General features: G+C 39.2%; 1 protein-coding gene across 1 annotated transcript in view; it reads left to right on the top strand.

Annotated features, from left to right (window-relative positions):
- Window positions 1-2,389: 2,389 nt before the first annotated feature.
- LOC117952598 (aryl hydrocarbon receptor-like) overlaps window positions 2,390-23,597 on the top strand; it is a 39,828-nt gene continuing 18,620 nt past the window's right edge. Inside the window, exons 1-2 of the mRNA XM_034885002.1 lie at window positions 2,390-2,875; window positions 14,172-14,362. Coding sequence (XP_034740893.1) covers window positions 2,817-2,875; window positions 14,172-14,362 — 250 coding nt within the window. The 5' untranslated portion in view covers window positions 2,390-2,816. The remainder of the gene's footprint in view (window positions 2,876-14,171; window positions 14,363-23,597) is intronic.

Genomic DNA, 23,597 nt, shown 5'->3' with positions numbered 1-23,597 from the left:
TGTCTAATAAACCTGCCAAATGTCCTCATTTTTGTAGCTGTGAGTAACACTTTACTTTAAAGGACAATTCCGGCACAAAATGAACTCAGGGGTTATTAACAAATGCGTACCAAGTCAAACGTTCTCCGGGACATGTTTTCATCCTATTAGAATGCATCTCTAGCTTTAAACAAGCTACTGCAAAGGGTGGTTAGCTTGCTAATGCTAGCTTTCGGGGCATTGGGTAAGTTGCTATTTTGAACCACCAACCAGGCTCAAAATAGAACGACACTTCAACAGTAGCATAATAAGGGTCCCAACATTGAAACTGAAGCATTGAAAACTTTGTAAGTGTACTCATAGTTTGTTAAAATGATAGATTTTAAAGACTGTAACTCTCTCCTACATGAGGCCCCCGAAAGCTAGCGTCAGCAAGCTCACAACCGTTTGCGGTAGCTTGTCTAAAGCTAGAGACGCATTCGATTAGCATGAAATCAGTCCCCGGAGAACGGTCGACTCGATACACATATGTTGTTAACCCCTAGGTTGATTTTGCGCCGGAATTGTCCTTCAAGTCCACCTATTTATTATTTAGAACCTGGAAACTCCATATTTCATCATTTTAATTTCCTTTCATAAATAAATAATTTCTATTGGTCACCCTGTCACCCTGTAAGCCTTGGTTTTGGACATACAAGGTATTTTACCTGACAGTAATGATAGAGAGTATAAACTGTTATTAATTGGTCTATTACACAGGATTTAGTCAAAAGCAGATTTAGGCCCAAGTGTTTTAATGTAGCTTGTTATCAACTCTATTAGAGGAGGCTGCTGTATACACGGATAATGAACGACACATAACAATGCATGTCCTTCAGAAGAAATTATAACTGACGGGGGAGGGGAGGGGGGGGGGGGGGGGGGGGGGGGGGGGGGGGGGGTGCTGCAGTCCCATGTCGAAGTGTGCTTGGGCAAGACACTGCTGCACCATCGTATGTAAATGTGTGTGAGTATTTATCTGATGAGATATGTGGCACCTTGTGGCACAGTGTATGAATGTGTGTGAATGGTGAATGGTACCTGTACTACGTTTAAGCGTTTTGAGTAGTCAATGAGCATAGAAAAGAGCTATTTTAGAACAGTCCATTTACAAATATGCACATTGATAAGGATAAGGATTGATAATGATAATTGATAACACAAAAAGTCCTTAGCTGGTTATAACCACATTATACTGTGAGTGTAGTGTTTTATAAACCATTCAGTGAATCACCACTTTGTCTGGATCATTACACTACTACACATCCTCAAAACAAGCTATAATAAAATACATCATACGGCCAAATGTATGTGGACACATCTGTGACAACTTTTGGGTTGGGTTTGGTTTGTTTTCTGTGGTTTGAGCTGTTCTCCTTAGTTCCAAGAAACTTAAAAGGGAAGAGTTAATGTTACAGCATACAAGGATAGTTTAGACAATAGTGTGCCTCCAATGTTGTGGCAGCAGTTTGAAAAAGGTCCTTTCCTGTTTGAACATGACAATGTCCCTGTGCACAAAGCCAGGTCTGTAAAGAAATGGTTTGCCGGTTTGGCGAAGAAAAGTTTCAAGCACACTAAGGAGGACACATCGCCCAACATCATTGGCTGGTATTACTAATGCTTTTGTGGCTGAATGGGATCAAATCCAAAATATTGTGGAAGGCCTAAATGCCCCCTCTTTTGGAAGATGTTAAATCACATTGTGTTTGAGTGTTAACATAGATATGGTCATGTAACAAAGTAAAATAAAGACCTGAATGAGAACAGAGTCTACAAGTTAAAAGCCCCCATAATGAAGCTTTTTTGATTTGCCTTAGGGCAAAACCTTGTAGATGTTTATCTTCCCTCCAGCTAGTGGCCATACCGGACTTTGTATTGCTTGAAGCTGAAATGTAAATCATTCACATAACAATAAGGGTTTTTAAACCTATCTCTAAAAAGAGTCTCTTGTATTTAATTGGTGTACTTTCATTAGTTTAAATAAATCAGTTATCATACACATTAGCTTTTCTTAACAGAGATAAAGTGCATGAGTGTATGTCAGAGATCCTTGCATAGTTTAGGTTTTGATAACAACAGCATACAGTAATCTAGTGGGAAAATGAGACTAAAGCCAAGTTGTAGTGAGTTACAAAAACAATATGTGCATCAAGTATTATGGAAGTTATTAGAGAAACGTTTCTACAATATTTCCTGCGGTGGTCAGAAAACTCAGCCAAAGAACATATTTTCCCTACTAAGTCTAAAAATCACAGCACACTCTGGATATTACAAAAGCAGAAACAAAACATGCTTCAGTCACAAAGAATCCAGTCCACCTTAAAACATACAGCTCTGACAGACTGTTCATACACATTTCCTGAAAACGCCCCGTGCACGGAGAAAAAAAGGAAAACTCAAATGACTCTGAACGATAATAATAAGGCTGCGTTGTTTATCCAAAGAAGGGGGTTGGACGTCTGGTGAATTCGCCAAACTCTCCTAAATTTCCATTTTCTTTCCCTCTCACAAAACTTTACCACTTTGTGTTCACAAGACTGCCTCAATCTCACTTCACCGCACCGCCGACCAAGGTCAGCGCCAGTGGCCGCCCACGGGAGCTGGCAACGCGGCACCGAACTTCTGCGGACCCCGGTGGCTGCTTTTTTTATTGGGAGTTTGACTCACTGGCTGAGTAAACGACGGACTAACAGACTGTCCCTGTACGGATGGAGGAAGCCTTAGCAACGAAGGGGTAGCTAAATAAGACAAATAAACCTCCGAAAGTCAAGTTTGTGAGCGTTAAACGAAGTGACACCATGTTGGGAAACCCAGGATCTTATGCTAACAAGAAGAGGAAGAAGCCTGTTCTGAAGCAGTAAGATTTACCAGTAACTGTTTTTGTGTAAACTGATTTTCTCTTCAACGTTACTTTATGCATTCCGTTTTTATAGCTATTTCGAGGGTTATATTTATATATAGGCCTATGAACATCAGGAAAAAACTTAGTACGTAACGTAACGTTCCACGCAACATCTGTAGAGCCTATAACGTTAACTTTCAGTTTACTTAGATGAAATGTTTGTAGCTAAGTTCTGTCGAAATATGGGCATCAAAATGAATATAGGCTTTCTTCTAAAAAAGTTAAATATGGCTAATATTTAATAAGTTATTTTATTAAATAACACATCTTTTCGAAAATGAAGATAGACCGAGTTAAGGTCGACCGCTCCTGTTTTCTATCATCGAAATATCAATGTCTATAACTCTAAAGCAAAAGTTGTCAGAATAACGAGGAACACCCGGTAAAGTGTGGTCTTGTGTTTTGCTTTGACGATTATGATCTCTTGTGGTTTGTTTCTCCACTCTTGTGGACTACCTTAAGAATGCGTCTAGCTCAGATCTGGCATGGATATCTTGCACTCGCGCATTAATCACAATCAAGTTGGAGAGTCGGCTGCTGCTCTCACGCGATGCTCCATGGAGGGCGGAGGGAGATGGAGGGAGAGGGCTCGCGGGTTTAGAGTATGTTATTGTAATCTGATACGGCCTCGCGCTCCATCGTTGTGGGATCACTGCAGTGTTTGTGTATTTGTGCACGCCCACGCGTGTGTGTGCGCGTGTGTTGCAGTGCCTGTAATTTTTTTCTACCCCTCTTGTTTCTTAACTTTTTTAAAGTTTATTTCACACAAATCGTGGCATAACACAAACATAGAACTACAGAAATACACAGTGTACATACAAGTATACATACAACAACATAGAAATATTGCAATACATATACAAGTTTAGGTTTTAGTTTGTATTTCATTAGCTAAAGTAGTTATTAGTTGAAGCTCCGGCAGAGTTGAGTTAATAATTCATTAATGTTGGAACTTTTCCAGGTGTAGTTTGACCACAGCATTCCAGTATTTTGTGGGACTCTTTAAAATTAATTATTTGTAAAGTTGCCACACAAACGATTCATTTTCATTACTGATTAAGCTGCAGATTTGGCTACTTTCTGGTTTATGAAATGTCAAGAAATAGGGCCCACTGTATGAAAAGCTAGTCGGTGGAGAACAAACAAGAGCTGAAAGGAGATACTTATAGGAAATGTTAGACTGAACTTCTGCTGATTAAAGGCATCTAGTTTCTGGTCTTAATGTAAAACAAATGCCCTTGTCCTCCATCACAATTAAATCACTATATACTGTGTGTGTGTGTGTGTGTGTGTATATGTATATGTATATGTATGTGTGTGTGTCTGTGATTATAGTGATCTGGCAACTTGGGTATAGGCTGTTCCCAGTGTAAATCCCAAAATAAAAAGGTGGCCTGTGTGCAGATGTCTGTGTTTCTGGAGATGTGGGACTGTGCAGTGAGTACTGAGGTTTCCTGGACAGCCAGCTGGGCTCAGCTGCACAAAGGCACCATTGAGCCTGACTGTAAAAAGCGGTGGTCACTACCCAGGGGCATTCCATGGCAGATCTAGCCATCCAAATTCTCTCTTTTATTACCATGGACGCCGTCTGTGTATTTTGCCAGTCTCCGCAGCCATACCTCCTGATACATTATTAAAATACCCATGCAATGTATTCTACTTACTATGTCTTAAAGTGCTCATATTATGCTCATTCTCAGGTTCATAATTTTATTTTAGAGGTTGTACCAGAATAGGTTTACATGGTTTAATTTCCTGTTTGTTGAGCTCTCTGTTTTAGCTACAAAGTAAGGCATAAGCCTTCTGTTCTATCTTTGTAGGGAGTTGCACATGCGCAGTAGCTAGGTAAGGACTACTAGCCAGTCAGAAACAGAGTATGAGGGCGTGTACTTCCATGACGTTTGTCACAGAAGTGAAGACTGGACTACAATGTAGCTGTTTGGAGCAATTTGTGAACAGTGTTTTCTGTTGGAGATGGCAGGTTCCTTAGGGGTGGAATTTGGGCTTTTTTACTTTGTTAACCTATAACGTGCGCGAAAAAAAAAAAAGTAACACTATGAAGGAAACGGAAAAAGCCAAAAAGCATAATTTGAGTACTTCTAACAACTTTTACAGCAACTATTTTTTTAAGTTGCAAAAGGGCTGAATCCGAATATTCGACTATTAGGATATTCGTTTGTTGGGTAGGTATTCATTTTCGGGATTTGAATCTTTTTTGTTTTGTTTTTCCTTCAATACTCTGATAATGTTGAGACAGATGCAACTTCTGGAGAAACACAATCCAACGTCACACTGCGGTGGCCAGTCATTTAACCGGAAAGGAAGCTGTGTCACCTTTGAATATTTGCTGTTGATTGGTACCAAAGCCTTGAAGCACAACAAATGGTTAACGGGACAGTTCTAGTTTGCAAGCAACAGTATTCTCACGTTTTAACACTGGGCCACGTCAATATATCGGTCGGGCTATACTCATACAGTGGGTTGCATAAGGTTACACACCCATGCTAAAGTTGATTAAAAAGAAGAATTAAAAAAAAATACACATCTTTTGGAAATTGATCTTAATGCCTTAATTAAAAAAATGTAGGAAAATCCGACGTCTTAAGGACACCAATTTACTTCTTAATGAATAATCTAATGTAGATAAATAAATGTTCTTCCTTAAAATACAGGGAGCATAATTATACACCCCCCTATGTTAAATTCCCATAGAGGCAGGCACATTTTTATTTTTAAAGGCCAGTTATTTCATGGATCCAGGATATTATGCATCCTGATCAAGTTCCCTTGGCCTTTGAAATTAAAATAGCTCCACATCATCACATACCCTTCACCATACATAGGCATGGTGCCATATCAGTAAGCTTAATAGCTGGTTTAATTTGCATTGAGAGATGATCTTATGGAAAGTTACTCATGCCTATCTCTATGTATACTTATGTCCCCTGTATTTTAAGGATGAACAATTATTTATTTACGGTACATTATTCAATCACAAAGAAAATTAGTGTCCTTAACAAGGTTGTATTTTCCTATTGTTTTTTTTTTTTAAATTAAGGCAATATGATTAAAACTTTACAAAATATATATATATTTTTTTATTCCTCTTTTTAATCAACTTTAGCGTGGGTGTGTAAACTTATGCAAGCCACTGTAAGTTCCCCATGGGGACCATCATGTCGTCACAAGCCCACATTTCTACCCAAACTATAGTCTCCCAAGTTGAAAGTGATTTATTGCATTGCTTTTGTCTTGATGTACTTGCACCGCTGCAGAATACACACTATAGTTATAATCTGTGTTATAACAACACAAAAAGTGGAATCTGCTTGGTCCTTCTTGTTTATTTTAGCCCTGTACAGTATTGTTCCCAGCAGTAGCATTACTGCTACAGGTTACTGTTAAAATATGAGTTCATTATAGTCTATATGGCTTATAAAAAGCCCACCCACCCCCCCGTGATTACAGTGGTAATGTGTACTCAATACACACTGAGTACGTGGATTATAAGTGAAATGCTTTGTGTGACTAAGCTTTTTTTTTTTAGCAAACAATGGCATCCTTAATAAGAAAGCACAATAAAAAAGAAGGCATAATATGCTTCACCAGTGCAAATGTGTTTTTTGGGGGGTTTTTTGCACAGTAATCTCAATGGACCAAACACACACACACACACACACACACACACAGGCAGACATGCTGATAAGAGGTTTGGCAGAACACCAAAACAATACAAGTGAACAGCAACAAAGTTGCTCTTTGTTCTTTGCCCTTTGTTTCAATTTCAAAGACGAGTCCTCACGGAAATACTTTTATCAATGCCTAACAGTCTTTTAAGAAAAATGTTTACATCTATGCCATAGCTTGAAATAAAACCTTTGTGCACAGCTAAAAAATATAATGCCATTGTTTGTTGTGTATGTTAAAGCTGTATTAGAAAGTTAGAAACCAATCTAGCTTTAAGTAAAACTCATATCTCTCTCTTTAAAATATCTCTTTCTTTATCAGTCTAATATATCATCAGGCAGCCTTGACTGTGTGGTGGATTAGGGCAAAGCAAACGAGGCAGCTGTTGCTCAGTGGGTAGAACTGGTAGGAGGTTCGATGCCCCGGCTATTCTTGTCCACGTGGTGAAGTGCCCTAAAGGAACCCCTAGTTGCTCCTGTGTAAGTGTAGGAAAACAAATTTTGCTTTGTACAGAGGTCAAAGTCATGATGAATACCGGCAGAGTACTGTGGAGCGGTATCTAAAAGTTAGAAAACACAGCGTGCATTCCTCCAGGATTTCACAGACTTTTTTTAGGTTGTTGCAGCCCAAAATGCCCGATGTTGCTGGAACTTTGGTAAAAAATTGCTATAGAAGTTGTGATGTCTTTTATTCTTTTGTTGCAATGAAGTTTCGCGAGAGTTGCGATTTTGTATACTTTTTGTACTTCTTTAAAATTAAAAAGGAAACGTACTGGGGAGAATAAAACTACTCTAGGCTAAGTTTTCCTAGGACCTTACCAAAAAGGCTCAGGATCTTGCAAATGTTGCATAATTAGAAAATGGCTGGGGGATTAAAGACAAAAAAATAATAATTTATTGAATATCTTTACATTGCGTCGGCTGTGGCTCAGTGGTAGAGTGGTTGCCTGCCAATCGGAAGGTTGGTGGTTCGATCCCCGCCCCTGCAGTCATTGTCGAAGTGTCCCTGGGCAAGACACTGAACCCCGAGTTGCCCCCGGTGCTGCGCATCGGAGTGGGAATGTGTGTGAATGTTTATCTGATGAGCAGGTGGCACCTTGTACGGCAGGCCCAGCCACAGTGTATGAATGTGTGTGAATGGTGAATGTTCCCTGTACATGTAAAAGCGCTTTGAGCAGTCTTTAAGACTGGAAAAGTGCTATATAAATACAGGACATTTACATTGTAAGGTAATTTCCTAACCTGGCCATTCACATGGTTTGATAAAGGACTCTTTGGACTTTAACTCATCATTGCACTTACAGTAACGAACGTAGCTGTCCTCAATTTATTAGCCCTGCCTGCTGCATTGAACTGACAGGATTAAAACAATGGCAGCTTTTAGCGACTTTAGAGTGAAACATCGTTACAGCGTACATTGATGTTAAAATGTATACAGGTTGGCAAGACTGTCCGAAAATATTTAGCATATTTTGTCTTTTGCTGTACGTTTTGTTGGTAAATACAAGATGTTAAAGCAGAGCTGGGCAATATATCAATATTATATCAATATCTTGATATGAGACTAGATACTGTCTTAGATTTTGGATAATTTGATAATATCGTAATATGGCATATGGGTTGTCTTTTCCTGGTTTTAAAGGCTGCATTACAGTGATGTCATTTGGTCTGAACTCACCAGACTGTTGTAACTGTTCTATTTTTTTGCCTTTACCCACTTAGTCGTTATAACCACATTATTGATGATCATTTATCAAAAATCTCATTGTGTAAATATTTTGTGAAAGTCACACACATCTCGTCTTCATAGCAGAAATAAGGAAATGATTAGGCAATTTACGTGTGTTACGTCTAACCGTTCTCAATACTGCTTGTTCAGTGGCTCTTAAGAGACATATACTTACTCAAAGCCTGGCACATGGGACTGCTGTGATTGGTTGAAGTTGCACAAAATTCACGATGATTGGTTGATTTTGTGTGAATTGTTGCGATCATGACATCCCGAAATCCTGGAGGGGCCGAGCGTGACACTAATTGAAGCGACCAGCGTGCCGCCCTCCCTTCCCTATTGTACAGCAGAAAAGGCTGCCTCCCAGAGCACCACTCTGGCCAGAAAGTTCAGCCCAAACCAGTCCAGCCCAAGAGCAGAGCTGACCTGAAGCCAGTGTTTGTAAGTTGTTCCTAAAGAGTTTGTGGCTTGTTTCCACCCAGAGGATGGTAGATTCAATGGACTCCAACGGTGCCCCCCACAGTCACCGGCAAGAAACAAACAAATGTAAAACATCTATAGAAACTTCTGCATCCAATTCCATAACTGTGTATCCAGATGTTTTTCTTTTAAATGCATCCACAATCGCTCCAGAACATAGCAAAATACATAACTTTTGTTTCACGCTTTTGCATCTGCATATCTTTGAAGCCCCCGGATGCAGCATATTTAACAATTTATTGGCAAAGTGATAAAGATCATATCTGACCTTGATTTTTTTATTCCCTTTCTTAATACTGTTTTGTGCTATACATGCAACTGGAAAGCATAATTTATTGAATTTTCTGTGGAGTGAACAAGGATGTTTTTTTTGTCTCAGCATGAGCATAAATACAACTGCCTTTGTTTACGTTTTGTTCTCCATTTTCTTTTTTACCTCTCTGTCTGGACAGCTCTTTGTAGGCTGAGGCCTGTTTTTGTAAACTATCCTATTTCCAAATTTGCAGTCTGGGTTTTCCAGCAGCCAAACTTGTATAGAAAGTACACTCCTACTTCTGAGCCACAGAGTCATCCCTTGTGGATCTGGCAGACGCTCCGCCTGCTTCGAGCAGACAAATGTGCGTCAGTGTCATTACAGCAGACTGAGTGCAACATGGCCTGCCTTGACTCTGAGACAGAGGTGATTGGGTTCAGATCTCTTCTCTTTTGCTCTTGAGATAAGAAAAAAACAAATAGAAATTGAGAGATGAGGTAAAACATATGCCTTAATTTCTACAATTAACGTCTTGAGTTCTGCTGCTCAACCCTGTGACCCATAGCAAATCAAGTTGGGAAAAAGGGTTCTGAATGCTGGCTTTTGTCTCTGTTAGACATTTCTTGAGAGTGAGATCAGTCCTGCTCTATTTATGAGAAGGTACAGCTCGGGTTTGTAGCCAGCAATCAAGTTCAGGCTGCATTCCCTGCAGACTATTCAGTGGCAATGGAGGACATTTTATAGCCTATCATTACCAAAGTTTCGGTAAAGAGAGAAATTGAAAGCGGAATTTAGGTAGGTAATTTGCAAGCTGAAACTGCAGATACTGTATGCTTTGGTAATAGGCCTGGATAAGTAGTTTGACGCTAAGGATGCATTTTAAGGCAGAAACAAACTGATTTAATGTGATCAGATTTGGCCAACCTGATAAAGATCACTGATTGGTTCCTCTTAATAAATGATTACAGAAAACGTCAGCTTAGGAACATCTGAATTAGCATGTTTAAGGGTCACATATAAGGCTTCGCAATAAATTGATAGTAGTCTATATCCACGACATTCCACTTACGGGATTGCTCTCTTGCAGACAGAAATTCCAGCAGATTTCATCAAGTTGGTAGGCGAGCATCCTAAAGCCTTCCTCTTGTGGGGATATTCTGAGACTGACAAGCATTGCATTGACTCCCATTAATGTTGGTGTCACTTTGACAGTGAAGAACTTGGACCTGAAGCGTTTAAAGACACTTTTTGTTCATTCAGGGCTCACCATGGCATCCAGCGTATGATTTCTTGTGGTTGGAAGAAGTATGAATTGATCCAAAACAAAAACAGTTTTGCTTAGTGAATGCAATTTGTTGAATTACTGTGAAATACTGTGGAATTCTTCTACCAAGAAGTGAATTTTTTCCTACTTTAAGCCCTGAATTGGCATTCTAAAGTTTGCGCTAGCTAGTCATAAGTGTAATCTTACCTGGTGTGGTACATTCAAAGCAAATAATTACATGTAGCTACTTTAGCTCAACTAAAGACATAGATTAGCTAGCTAATGTGGGCTGGTTGCTAGCTGTGACATGACACTCAAACTCACTCATGACACAAGTCAAGCAGTTGTACTTTGGATCTATCATTTATGAATAAAGTTGCGGTGATATATTAGTTAGCTTGCTCAGTAACTTACCTTTGACATCCTACATTGGTGAGGTACTAAGAGTCACTGCCTTTACCATTCTTTGTGAGAAGAGCAAATGTTTTGTAATCAGGGAAGGGGGCTCACTCTTCACAATATGGTAAGCTCGGTTGATTAACTTCACCATCTGCTGGATTGTGTTATTATTTGCTTGTCGGGTCCTGTCATGATGGGTTTTCCAGTACCCTAAGTTTGGCGGCTGCTGCCTTCCACAGTAGCCACAGTCACTGGCCAGTGCAGGCCAGAGACTGGCCTATCAACTAGCCTGACATACTTTTTTACTGGACCCAGGCCATCTGGCCATTGCTTGTGTTGAGCCCTAGTCCATTGTTTATTTCTAAAGAAACACGACAATGTGTAAAAGGCTCCATTACCTTGTATCTCACGTTTGGCCCCATTTTTGTAAAAATGAGCTAACTATTGTGTCATAACTATGCGGAACGTACATACAGTATGTAACCACGAATATTTCTATGAAGCATGAATCCACAAGTGTCAAAAAGTATTTTAAGGGCCTTTCATATAAACAGATTCAATCAAGCATAGACAGATTTATTTTTGCTAGGTCTTGATTTGCATTGCTTGCTGCTCTGAGAGGGATACAGTGATTGGGTGTCTACATCATGTACGTGTATGCAACTGGACAGCAGCAGTCTTCTGTCAGCCTGCTGCTGTCAGCTGGGTCTCAAGTCAGTTTAAACAGCTGTAGACTCTTGTTTTAATGAAAATAAAAAATAGAATCCACTATCAGTTTCATTCTCAGGATGGGAATTTTGGCCAAGTAAATGTTTGAGTTTCCAATTAAGTTAATTAACCTTGATCATTCAAATTTCAAAACATTATTTAATTGCTTTCACAGTGCACACAAAGAGGCTTTTGTTAGCACGTAAATTAAAGACATGTTTTTGGCAGAGGGCTGTGCACTTCAGGATTTGTTCATTAAACGTTGTTAAACAAAACAACAGATCGGCCCATGCTTATTAACATCACATTCATCTCATTTGGTAAATAACCTCGTTACCTCATTAGACTCCCCACTCCTGCAAATTGCAACCGCTGTATATTTAAAACCTTCTGGTCTGGCATAGGAAAGGAGATGGTAACTAAGCCGGCAGCTGGTACTTAATTGCAGAGAAGTTTTGATGCATGTGATTTAGGCCTGCATGATTCGGGGAAAAATATGAACCACGATTTTTTTGCTAAGAATTCATATCACGATTCTCTGCCACGATTTTTTTGACCATGACAAAACAAAAACTGGCAATACCAAACCAAGGTTATCATAGTTTTGCATTTTTCATTAGTTTTTATTTTTGTTTCATTTTGACTTTTTGTTTTCAGATTCAATTTAATTTCACTTTGTTTTTAAAGCGTGTTTGCTAGTTTTGTTTAGGTTTTATTAGTTGTAGTCTTTTTTGTACTATGGGTTATTGGTCGGGGGATTGGAAAAGGTCAGAAAACGTATTGTGTAATATAACTCAGTTTGAAGTCAGTCACTTCACACAGTTGTGTAGACATCCCAGTATTAATCAACATATTAATCCACGTTCCCCCTGATTCTGGTGTTCCTGCGTATTTACTAACCAGCTGTCGGGTCACTGGGGAAAGCCGCCTGGAGTATTCTCTGTCCTGCGGTTGTCTCCATTCTCTGTTTAAAACTCACATAGAAAGCAGTAGCGTTTGTGATGCATTCAGCTCGTAAAATTAAATGAGAACCAAAGTCATTTAAAAAAAAAAAGATCCATCCATCTTTGACCGCTTATCCGGTATCGGGTCGCGGGGGCAGCAGCTCCTGCAGGGGACCCCAAACTTCTCTTTCCCGAGCCACATCAACCAGCTCCAACTGGTGGATCCCAAGGTATTCCCGGGCCAGGGTGGAGATATAAAAAATTAATTTACAAACTAAATCGTGAGTTGAGATCAGGGTGAGTCAAGATTGTGAATTTATAACAATTTATTGTGCGGGCCTAATGTGACTGATCATTTGAGGATGTAAGCATTTTTGACATTCACAAGACTCAATTAATTTAACAAATAAATACACAAAACGCTAAGACTGTTGGACACTAAATTATGAGATACTTAATTTGACCCAGTAAGTTATAAATGGGGGGTACTAGTAGCTATCTTTCATGCTATCATCGTTTTGGTTGACTTTGTCATAATTATTCCATACTTAGATAATCATCTGTTCAATTTCTTTAGCTATTTCTTTCCTGGTAGGAATGATCTTACAGAACGTGTCCTTCAAAAAGGGCACTATATAAATAAAAGTTGTTATTATTATTATTATTAATATTATATGTGATTGAGAGGCAAAAATTGCCCCTAATATTTTGAAAACAATAAGATATTTACCAGTTTAGGGCAATACCGGATATCCAAACTTTTACACATTGTTCGCTTGACCTACCAGCAGTACCTTCAGTACCGTAGATAGCATCTTTGTATTTGGTAAATACTGTGCCAACTATTGTGCCAATGTCAATTTTTATTTGCAACATACTTCTGACTAAGGTCCAGAGGGGCCAACACGTTAGTTTTTTAAATTAGTCTAGTCTTTAAAGTTTCCTTTAATAATTGGTGATGCTGCAGCAAGAGCAGTGTGCTGGATTTTCTCTTTCTTCAAGTCTTGTTTTTTGTCCAGCAAATAAGAATTGTTTGGATGTTCAAATTTTGTCTTTGAAAAAATGTATACATATTAAACCAGGTTTACTAAGAACATGAATTTTCTCTGATTGGTGTGAAAAAGGAACCATCTTAAGACGTCAACATTATATTTTGTGATTTATTTATTTTTTAAAAGTGGAACTGTTATACTATGGAGATAAGTTTGGGATGCTTGGTAGAGTTTCTCGTTACTCAACGTCGACTCGATGTCCTGTGCACCGCCAAGACTAGGGTTTTTCTTTTTTTTCAGTGCTCTTTATTCTAGCTAGGTAGTGCATTTTTAGGCCCTGGGTGAAACAGTATTGTCTGCAAAGGCACTGTGCAGACGATACTGTTTCACCGTTTTGTTCCAAGCTAAACGAAAGTATCTTGTACCATTATAAAAATAAAATAATACTTCACAGCTCTCTGTCTGTCTCTCTCTCTCTCTCTTTCTTTTAGCATTTTTGTCTTACAAAAATATCTTTCACTCATCATGGGAGCTGATGTTCTGTTGACTCACCTGAACTGCATTTTGATTTACATTCGCGGCTGCGTTTTAATTCCGTGAGTCGGTTTGGAGTATTGCTAAAAGTTAATGTTTAATTGGCATGTGTCACAGTGCACCTCACAACAGATGGCATGCTCTGGCAGGGCCGGTTAGTCAGGCCTGAACTGAATCAGTCTTGCTTTAAAGGCTTTATCAATCTGCATATTTAACACCGCAATAACCAATAAACCTATATGTTTTTCTTTTTACTCCACAGTAAGAAGGTCTCTGATGGCAATGAAGTTGTTAAAACAAACCCTTCAAAGCGCCACCGGGATCGGCTGAATGGGGAACTGGACCGGCTGACGGACCTTCTGCCCTTTGAAGGGGAGGTTCGCACTCGTTTGGATAAGCTGTCGGTCCTTCGCCTCAGCGTGGGTTACCTGAGAGTCAAGAGCTACTTTAAAGGTGAGGATCAGCCCAGGTGAAATACCTGCTAGCACTTACAATCGTTGAAACTGAAACTAATTTGCGAGTAACATATGCAAATGTGCCGGCAGTTCATGTTAGAGCCAAGGCAGGAATGAGAAGCATGCAGCAATCTGGTTTTAGGAAATAACACATCCTCAATCCTTGTAAACTTGCTCCACCCTTTCTATTAGCAACATGCACAATAAGCACTGCAAAACAGAATTATGAAATGTTTTTTAAAAAGTTTCAAGTCTCCACACTGTAAGTTTATTATACTTGCAGGCAGCTTGGCTTTGAAAACCTGATGAGTCATGTGGAATTATGTGTGAGTCATGCATATAACATCTCCACCAGCCACAGATGATAGTTTTCTTTGAATTAAACAGACATTTTAGCTGAGGTGTTGGCAGACTGGCTGCTGAGTAAGTTTCCTAGTTGCCTCAAGCTTCACTGATGTTGTTACAATTTATGTGTCCCTGTCTCTGTTACTTTTTGGTTCATTTCCTGTGCATTGTTTTGCCTGTGTGGTCTTGTAGATGGACATGTTGCACTCAATGGTTGCTCTCTCTCAGACAACAAAAAACCCCACTAAATCTCGGATGGATCAGAGACTAGTTTTCTAGTCAGTAATGTAGTGACGTAAATGTGCACAGACTGTATTCCAACACCAAGTTTTAATGAGACATCTTCATTAAATTTCATTTTTCATGAACAGCACGGCATATAGCAGCCGTGCTTCTATAATGTATTTCATGCAACCTGTTATTACATGTACTGTTATTACACAGCTAGTTTTTACATAGCTTGCAACGTTAACCCAACAAAATGCTGAATGTAACGAAAGGTAAACATACAACAGCAAAATACGTCAAAACATTTGTAGCTGCAGAATGTAATTTGCCAAGTTGTTTGCAGTGTGAACCTACAGAATGAATTAAGGTGTTACATCCTGTCAGAGGAGTTGTGACATTCCAACGCTGCTTGTTCTCACACCCTTTTGTCTACTTCTGTAAGTGCCGCAGTTGCGCCATCATGTCATCACTTCAGATAGCAGTTTCCTTAAACTATGCTAAAGGACTTTTACAACTTGACATTTCTAAACATAAACTTTTCCCCAGCGTTGATTATGTGCTTTGTGTAATTTGGAGTGGTACGTCTGGTTCACCATTAAAAGACAGTTGTGATGAATATGCAGAAATGTCTTTCCTCAGGATGTGTCCTAGAAATCTCAAAGATAACATGCAACTGGTGGATACATTGAGCACAGTAAGTACATGTGTACAGGACGTGATTTATCGCGAGGGGACAAAATCAGTCAGCATATGTCTCTATCTAGTTTCCTACGAGGAAGAGAATACATCACACATTCCAATAAATGGTTTTAAACTTAAAACTGACTGTATTTATATATAGACAGACAGCACATGTGAAATATCAGTGGAGTCATGTCCATCTCCTATCAAACACCTGGGGCCAGATGCTTTATTGATGCATAAACACTAAAACTATGCACATGCAATTTCTCACCCATAAACTGGTGTTGATAAATGAGGTGAACATGCAGTGAGAATGTGTTCAGCTCACGCATACTTCAGAACATGCAAACACATGGTTTTATGCTGCCAGAAAAGAGTTCTATAAAAAGAAGTAAAAGTTAAAAAGAGAGACTGATTCTAAAATCTAAAGTTGAGTTCAGTGCATGTTGCAGTTCACACCCCTTTCCATTTAAATGAGGAAGGTGTTAGAGAGAATATGTTTATAAATCTGACACAAGAGTGGACATGCATTTTGCTGATTTTAATCACGGTGCCTCAGATCCTGTTGTCTATTGTGGGGCATATTATGCTTTTTCTGTTTTCTGTTATTGTTTGATTGTCATGTTAGACATTGCCAAAACTTAAAATAACAAGGTAACTGTATTTTAGACAAGTCCCTGTGAGCGAAAACATTCTTTTTCAGTTTTTTTTTCTACTCTTGGCTTAGTCTTACCCAACTCTTATCCAGTCTACTATGATTGGTCATCTGCTCCAAGTAGGCAGGACTGGAGTGGGTTTTTTCACCCACTGCGTTGTTAACATTGTGGCATGTAACTACATGTAAACGGAGGTAAAATATGTAATCTTGGCTGCCAGTGTCGTTAAATTCTCCCCAATTCTGGGTCACATTACTCCTGAAACATTTTGTGTTGATGAAGTATTTGATATAAAAGCCTTTTTTTGGGAAATTAACTTTTTTACACACCAGACACAGTGTCTGGTAGATGCACAATTTTGCCAGCCACTTATATTTTTTACCAGCCACTTTTTCCGGAATTCTAATTTATAGAAATCATGAAATTCATCACATTTTGAGTTGCTTCAATACATTATTTTTTATTATTAACACATATTTCATTTCCAAGATTTATTGTGCTTAGAGGTAAAGAAATGGGAAAGATTTCTTTTACCATCTTCAGAGATGATGATAAGCTACAGTCACCATGGTTAACAAACATTTTCACTCCTGAAAGATTTCTCAAGCCCAAAACAGAATTATTATGGCATACTTAATAAAAGATACAGGTGTGGATGAAAAACACATTCTTCATTGTAGATGGATACAAAGATACTCATCCTGGTGTCCTTTACTAAAGTCAGTAGAATTTACCTGCTGGGTTTGTACACACTCTGCTCCTGGAGTCCCATCTTCCCCACCTTTATGGCATTGCACTTGATATGATCAACACTAATTGTTTGCATTTTGTGACGAAGTGTAGGTTTGACAGTAAGTCCAGTGCATGGACTGGTCTTCAAAGGTAGCTAGGCTAACTATTCCCTTGTTTTCCCTTCATCAATGCACCACTTGTTCAAATTTTCCTACTCTTTTTCTTTACTTTGCCCTCAACAGCTACCGCTGACTCCGCGGCGGGCCTCTTAACGCCGGGGATATGTCGCCATGTTTATTTTTAGGGATTTTCCTTTTCTCTGTACCTCAGCTCAACTACATGTTGTCATGGACTATCGCTGAAAACCACTCAACAAAAGTCAGGAGTTGATGGAAATATGCGTGGTGAAAGCCAGGCTTTTTAAGTGGTTTAATTTCCCATAAGTTCTTCACAATAAAAGCCTTCCATCATTTTGGTATTTGAATTTTTTTTTTTATAAAGCAGCAAAGTCCGGAAATGTTGGGTATCATTAGCAGTAATGTTACACGACTCAACTGTGCATTATTGTTACTTAGCAACAGCACTCTTTGACAAACGCTGTCCAATCCGTTGGAAGGAATGTTTTACAATCCACCCACCACTGTGGCTGGTATATAAGGTAAAGTTACCTAATGGCGCTAATTTCCTACCCTGTTGTAGAAATTGCTGTAAACTGTAGTAGCTACATGGCTAGCAGCAGTAAACAGTGTCCTCTTGGCGGCCAATGTTGTTAAATTCTCCCCAATTCCAGTTCGCATTACTGCTGAAACATGTCTGATTGGGTAGTGTTTGGTTCAGAAGCCTTTATCTGCGATATCTGAAAACAGAAATGAAACTGTTTCTTTCTGCAGCACTGGGTGAACTAAAAAAGTCTTTGGTGATTAGACTCCATCGCTATACGACTATTTCTTGACCATAGGGGCAGAGAACCATCAGCCCCACACTGTCGGAAGCTCTTAACTACTGCACTCTTTTGTTTTTTCGCAGAACATTGAACTTTACTGAAAACTTCAAGTCATTCTCTTATCTTCAGACAGTCATGGAGATTTCAATGGTCTCACATGTTATTTTTCTTCTTTGTGCAGATTTATACATTGCATATATCTGCATATATAATCTTTCAGTGTTTACGGCTCTGCTTGTCTCTTCACTCCATCACCTTCAGTTCAGTTGACAGCAGAAGTACTCAGGCACACTGAAAAGACGTTCTGTGCCCTTTAGCAATGGAGGGCAGGATCAAAATCACATGTCACATCACACAGCCCATGTGCAACCCATCCCAACATAAATACTGCTGCTTTGTCACACTGTAGATTTGCACTCACTGTAGACCAACAGTTTCCTTCATTGTGCTTTCTCAGCAGTTAATAAGGAATCTCTCTTTGACCTAAATTAATGATTAAATGCTATGTTACTTACCTTGTGTAGATAGTCTGCTGGTTATTGTCCTCCACTTGAAGATATTCATTGTGTCCTGAGAAAAATATGCAGTAAATAGCTGTTAGCTGGAAGAACAGGAAGTTTGTTGTAGCCCGGGGAGCACTCATTTAAAAAATGAGAAAACAATGGACAAGACGATTTTGAAACATGTCGTTAGCGGAGCCTCTTTGGTTTACGTTTACCGAGATGGTTCAGTGTTTTCACAGGTCCCTTCATGACGTCTGCCATCTTGAGTTCTGTGCATTGTGCTTCCTGCAATCATGAGCATGATCCCATTAACATCTTTAGAATATTGGCTGCACATTGCTTCCTCGCCAATCTTACACAAATAAATGTCCGTTTATGTCAGTCATACAGAGTGTGTTGTAAAATGCCTTCTGTGGCTCTGGAGTTTGTCAAGTCTTATACAATGATCTCAGCTTTTACAGATCATTTTAGTTACTAACCGGGAATATGGAGTTACAAAGCTGTTGAGTGTTTTCCTGGCAGTGAAAAGATGCCGATGTTACATGTGTCAAGTGTTGTTTATTTTTTAACCTGACCTTGCCATTAAAAAGGCAGGAAACACCAGCCACCGCTGCTTTAGTTTTTACTATCCTGCCTCTTGTGAACTTCATGGAAATGTAAATCAATGGACTACACCTTTAATTGCAGTATAATTGATTGATGTGTATGTGAAGGTTGCCTCTGATTACTGACAAAGTGGCATGTTCTATATCTGGGTTAACACACACCAGCCAACCTCATGACACTCCTCCTGACCTGGGTTAAAAGTTGTTGGCCCCCGGTCCGCTGACAAGGGTTCTTTATTAAGTCAATGATGATGATGTTAAAAAAACATTTCAAACTTTGACTCATTGAAGAAAGTTAGAGAGAGAAAGAGTCCACGTGTAGGTGAAAAGAAGAAGCGAAAGATAACATGTAATTATGTAATGTAATTGTGCATAATTGTAGCTTTCTAACCATACTGCAGACTGGTGTCTCTACCAACTGTAGAAGTCAGCTATTAACCGAAGATAGTTGTCCCATATGAATATGTCCAACGCTTGTCTGCTGCATTAAAATGGTATAAGGTTGTGAAGTTAAAACAGACGCCCCTGAATGCTTTTTAACCGTCGTCAAACATCCTGTCATAGACAGCCTGTCCCACCCTTTCCCTGTTGGCATTGATGTGACTTGTGATACATCTCTGACAATATGCAGTGTTGGCCTAGTGTATGCCAACTTTCTCCTTTCTGCAAAAAAAAACAGTCAGTTGTTCATTATTAGGTCACATATTGGATCTGTGTTTTGTTTTTCTACTTTCAATGAAGTCATCTTTGACATAACCTTTAGTATGACAGGTTACAATCTGTTTATTCCAACCAGGGTGTTGATTTCTCGAGTTAGACACTCGATTAGAGTGAACAGAATCTTATCGGCATCCATTTTGTTGTCTCACGCTCGCCATCCACCCAAAACGTAACGTTATTACTCTTTGGCTAGCTCGCAAGCCCAAACAAGTTTTTGCGGTGTGCCTGTTGTTTTGTTACTAGATCCAGTGTGGTGTTGTAGTTTTTCTAATGATACTAGTTGTTGCAACAGCATTAGAAAAAACTACAAAGTTTGCTAGGCCAAAAAGGAACGTTAAAAAATATTGACGCTGTTAAAATGGGTTTGCATTAATGCCATTAATAACGTGTTTAACCGACAGCACTAGTAACTATATCATTTAACCGGATGAAGGAGTTTGGTCATCAGAAGATATCAAGTTATCAGAAACAAAAGCTGAGCAAACGTTAGCAGTAGCTTGGCTCTGACCTGAGTCTGCTAAAACGGCGTTGAAGAAACACACATGTGTTAATGTGAGCTTCTTTATTCCGTGTTTTTACCGTTTTTAATCAATTTTGGAGAGGAGGAAATAATTCGGCCCTCCAGTAACACCTCCTGAACAAAGCTGACTGCAATGATAATGGTAGGGAAGACAACAACTCCCATGATCCCACGCTACTTCACAACATCACCAAACTCCATCTTTGGTTATTATTTTGATTGAGAGATTCGTAGCGGCAAAATATCTTTTAAATTACAAAGTCATTTAAGTAATGAATAAAACCCTAATGGCACAGGACGAGTGTTTACTGGAGTCCTCCTGTGGTTCATAAAAAATAGTGCTCATTAATCAATGCATGCGCGTTATCTGTTCAGTACATCCGATTACTCACCATATTTCAAAGAGGCCCTTTCATTTGATGATATTAGTCTTGTGTAAATAGGCATACAAGTGATTGATTGTCACAAATAATTCTTAATTTTTCAAGACTTCAGTTGTCCATGTGTTGAAGACACAAGGAGAATTATGGAGGCTGCTGCAGAAATGATTAATAAGAGCTCTAAAAGCATATTGGACACAAACTGCTGCCCATGAAAGACCCATTCAAACAACCCTAAATGAATCCAAAGAGTTAAAGCTGGAGAGACAATGAGATGAATGGTGAAGTCAAGCCATCTTTATTGATATAGCACATTTAAGACAGCATAAGCTGACCCAAAGTGCTTTGCAATCAGGACAGATGGGGTGAAGTATGCCTCGATACATAGATAAGCAACAGCAGGCTACATAAATAAAAAAGGACATAACAAACACAACATCACAAAATGTATTACAGAACAACTTGCAGGGTAAAACCAACGTCAAAATAGAAGGAAGTTGGAAGTGTGAATTGGTGGCATGTGGTGTGGTTTTATCTCATTTTGCCTTATGGCGGTTATTGCTAGTACAGATGGCCAGATACAGATATGTTTCATGATATGGGGTATACCGTTTGTTCCATTATAAGAGAATTTTAATTGTTATTTAAGAGAACGTGCACTGTAAGCATGAGTGTAACTCACCTCATGTTTACATCCGCTTCCCTTTTTATGCTGAAACCATACATTGAGATGTTAGGGAAATGCAGGTAAAGAAATGACGACAGACAACACTACAGAGACAGGGTCAAATGATGAGGAAACTTAAGATGAGAATGATGTGGTTTAAAAAAATAGGATTACACAGACAGGGACGGCCTGAGTCTGTGGAGGGATTACATAGATGCAATGTTCTGTAAAGTGTTAAGAGTGTGTTTAAAGACCTCCTACATGGCTTAAAGTAAAGTTAAAAACACTGGATTCATGCAGTGCTATACAGTGACATAAACATTTAGACAGAGGATCCCTGTATACAGGGGTGGATTCTCAAACACAGAGTCTTTGTATATGTCCAACAAGATCACTTAGGTTGACTCTCAGGGGCTATCCCAGTCAAAACATACTGTAAGCCTAGGATGGGTGTTCGAGTGGGGGCACGCCTAGAATATAAGATAATGATCCCGTGAATTGTTAGGTAAAAGAAAAAAGCCTTTAGAGAAAGGAACCTAAGCAATTTCAGGGGATACGAGTGAGATGTACAGACCTGATAATGATACAAGCTATTTATGGCCGCCTTAAAATGGCAGATCTTTTTGAGAAAGCTGGACTGTTCGCCTCATAGCGTGACTTTATGAGGCAGCACTGGATATTTTGAAAGGCTTGTGGCTCACTGCTGCTGAAAAATGTGGATTTGCTTTCCAAGTTTATTGAAAACATCCAGGGCCTGTTAGCAATCAGAGTTGATGTGGTAACACTCTGTCGTGTGCTATAATTTGATATAATTTGGTATTTGGGATATCTGAACCATGTACACACAAACCCATACACATGAGACAAGTGAACAGAAGGAAGAAAGAGGTCAAGAACAACGTTTTAGGTTCTGACAAACATTTGCAGCTCGGAGGAGAGGGAGTATCAGTCTTATTTGTTTTTCAATCCTGATGGGCTGATTATGAGGATGTTGTTTTTGAAAGACGTGGGTTTTACTTTTACGTGCCCTTAAAACCTCAGCATAATTCACCTGTCAACTCAGTATCATAATATGTGAGAGGAGGACATCTCACTGGGGTGACAGAAGTTGCCTGTTGGCTCTTGATTCATGACTCGTCTTTCAGTATTTCGTGAGAATGCAAGCGAAACGCTGGGAGACAGATTTAATCATGTTTTCATTTTTTCCAATTCCCATTCTCTGGGAGGTTTATTCAGTCTCTCCAGCGTTAAAACCACAGCGCAACATCTCCCTTCCTACCCAATTTTCCTTCCCCCCCCCGGATCCCCGTTGGCCCAAGCCGAGTTCGCCCACCAAGGCTTTCTTTGACGTCCTAGAGTCATCCAAAAACGCTCGTGTTTGTTAAGGTGTCGAGACAAAATCGTCCCACTCAAAAGTTTGGTTGGGGGATCAGAAACGCAGAAGATGTATTATTTGATTTATTGAAGGATCAGGATTTCAATCTGTCAAGGTTTGGAAGAAATTTAAATAATATATAAACTGTATTTTTTTTTTTTTATCTAGAAGTGTAAATTAGCTTTTAGTGTTGATTGCCATTTTCATATATTTGCAGACTGTATATCTTTGTCTATCGACAGCTTTAACATTGTAGTACTACTATCTGTGGGCTAAATTTAGACATCTTTTAGAAGAAAGAAAGAAAGTTAGTTTTTCTGCCTTAATCTCTTTCATGACCTGATTCCTTCCCTGCGAGAGCTTTGACGACCGCCTGGAGACAGATAAGAATCATTTTAGCGATATGATATGCAAGGAACGCCTAGCACTGCAACCGGAATTTGTCTTTGTTTTTGTTTTTTCTGTGCCCAGTTCAAAACCGATGACATTACTTTTGGAGCAGATACTAGGAGCAGAGACTTAGAGTGTTGATACAAAATAAACAAAGACACAAAGACACCTCCAAACTCCACAATCATCTCCACCAAACCATCTTTATTTTGATCATGAAGATTTGCTTGTGTGAGTTCGGTGCTGTAATACACACACACACACACACACACACACACACACACACACCATTTTAAACGAAATGGGTTTGGCTGAAGGCAACCTTGGGGGCCCTAAACAACACCCTTTAACATGCAGCCAACAATTTTGTAATAACATCCAAAAATATGCAATGTCAATTCCTGTTTTTTCAAATTGCAAAACAGTGTCATCATAGTGCAATCCAGTTTTTTTCTGGGTGTAACTGACTATTTAACCCCCCCCCC

The sequence above is a fragment of the Etheostoma cragini genome, chromosome 11, assembly GCF_013103735.1.
Source record: "Etheostoma cragini isolate CJK2018 chromosome 11, CSU_Ecrag_1.0, whole genome shotgun sequence".
Lineage (NCBI taxonomy): Eukaryota > Metazoa > Chordata > Actinopteri > Perciformes > Percidae > Etheostoma > Etheostoma cragini.
Note: the sequence above shows the minus strand (reverse complement) of the source record. Positions and strands in the feature narration are given on the sequence as shown.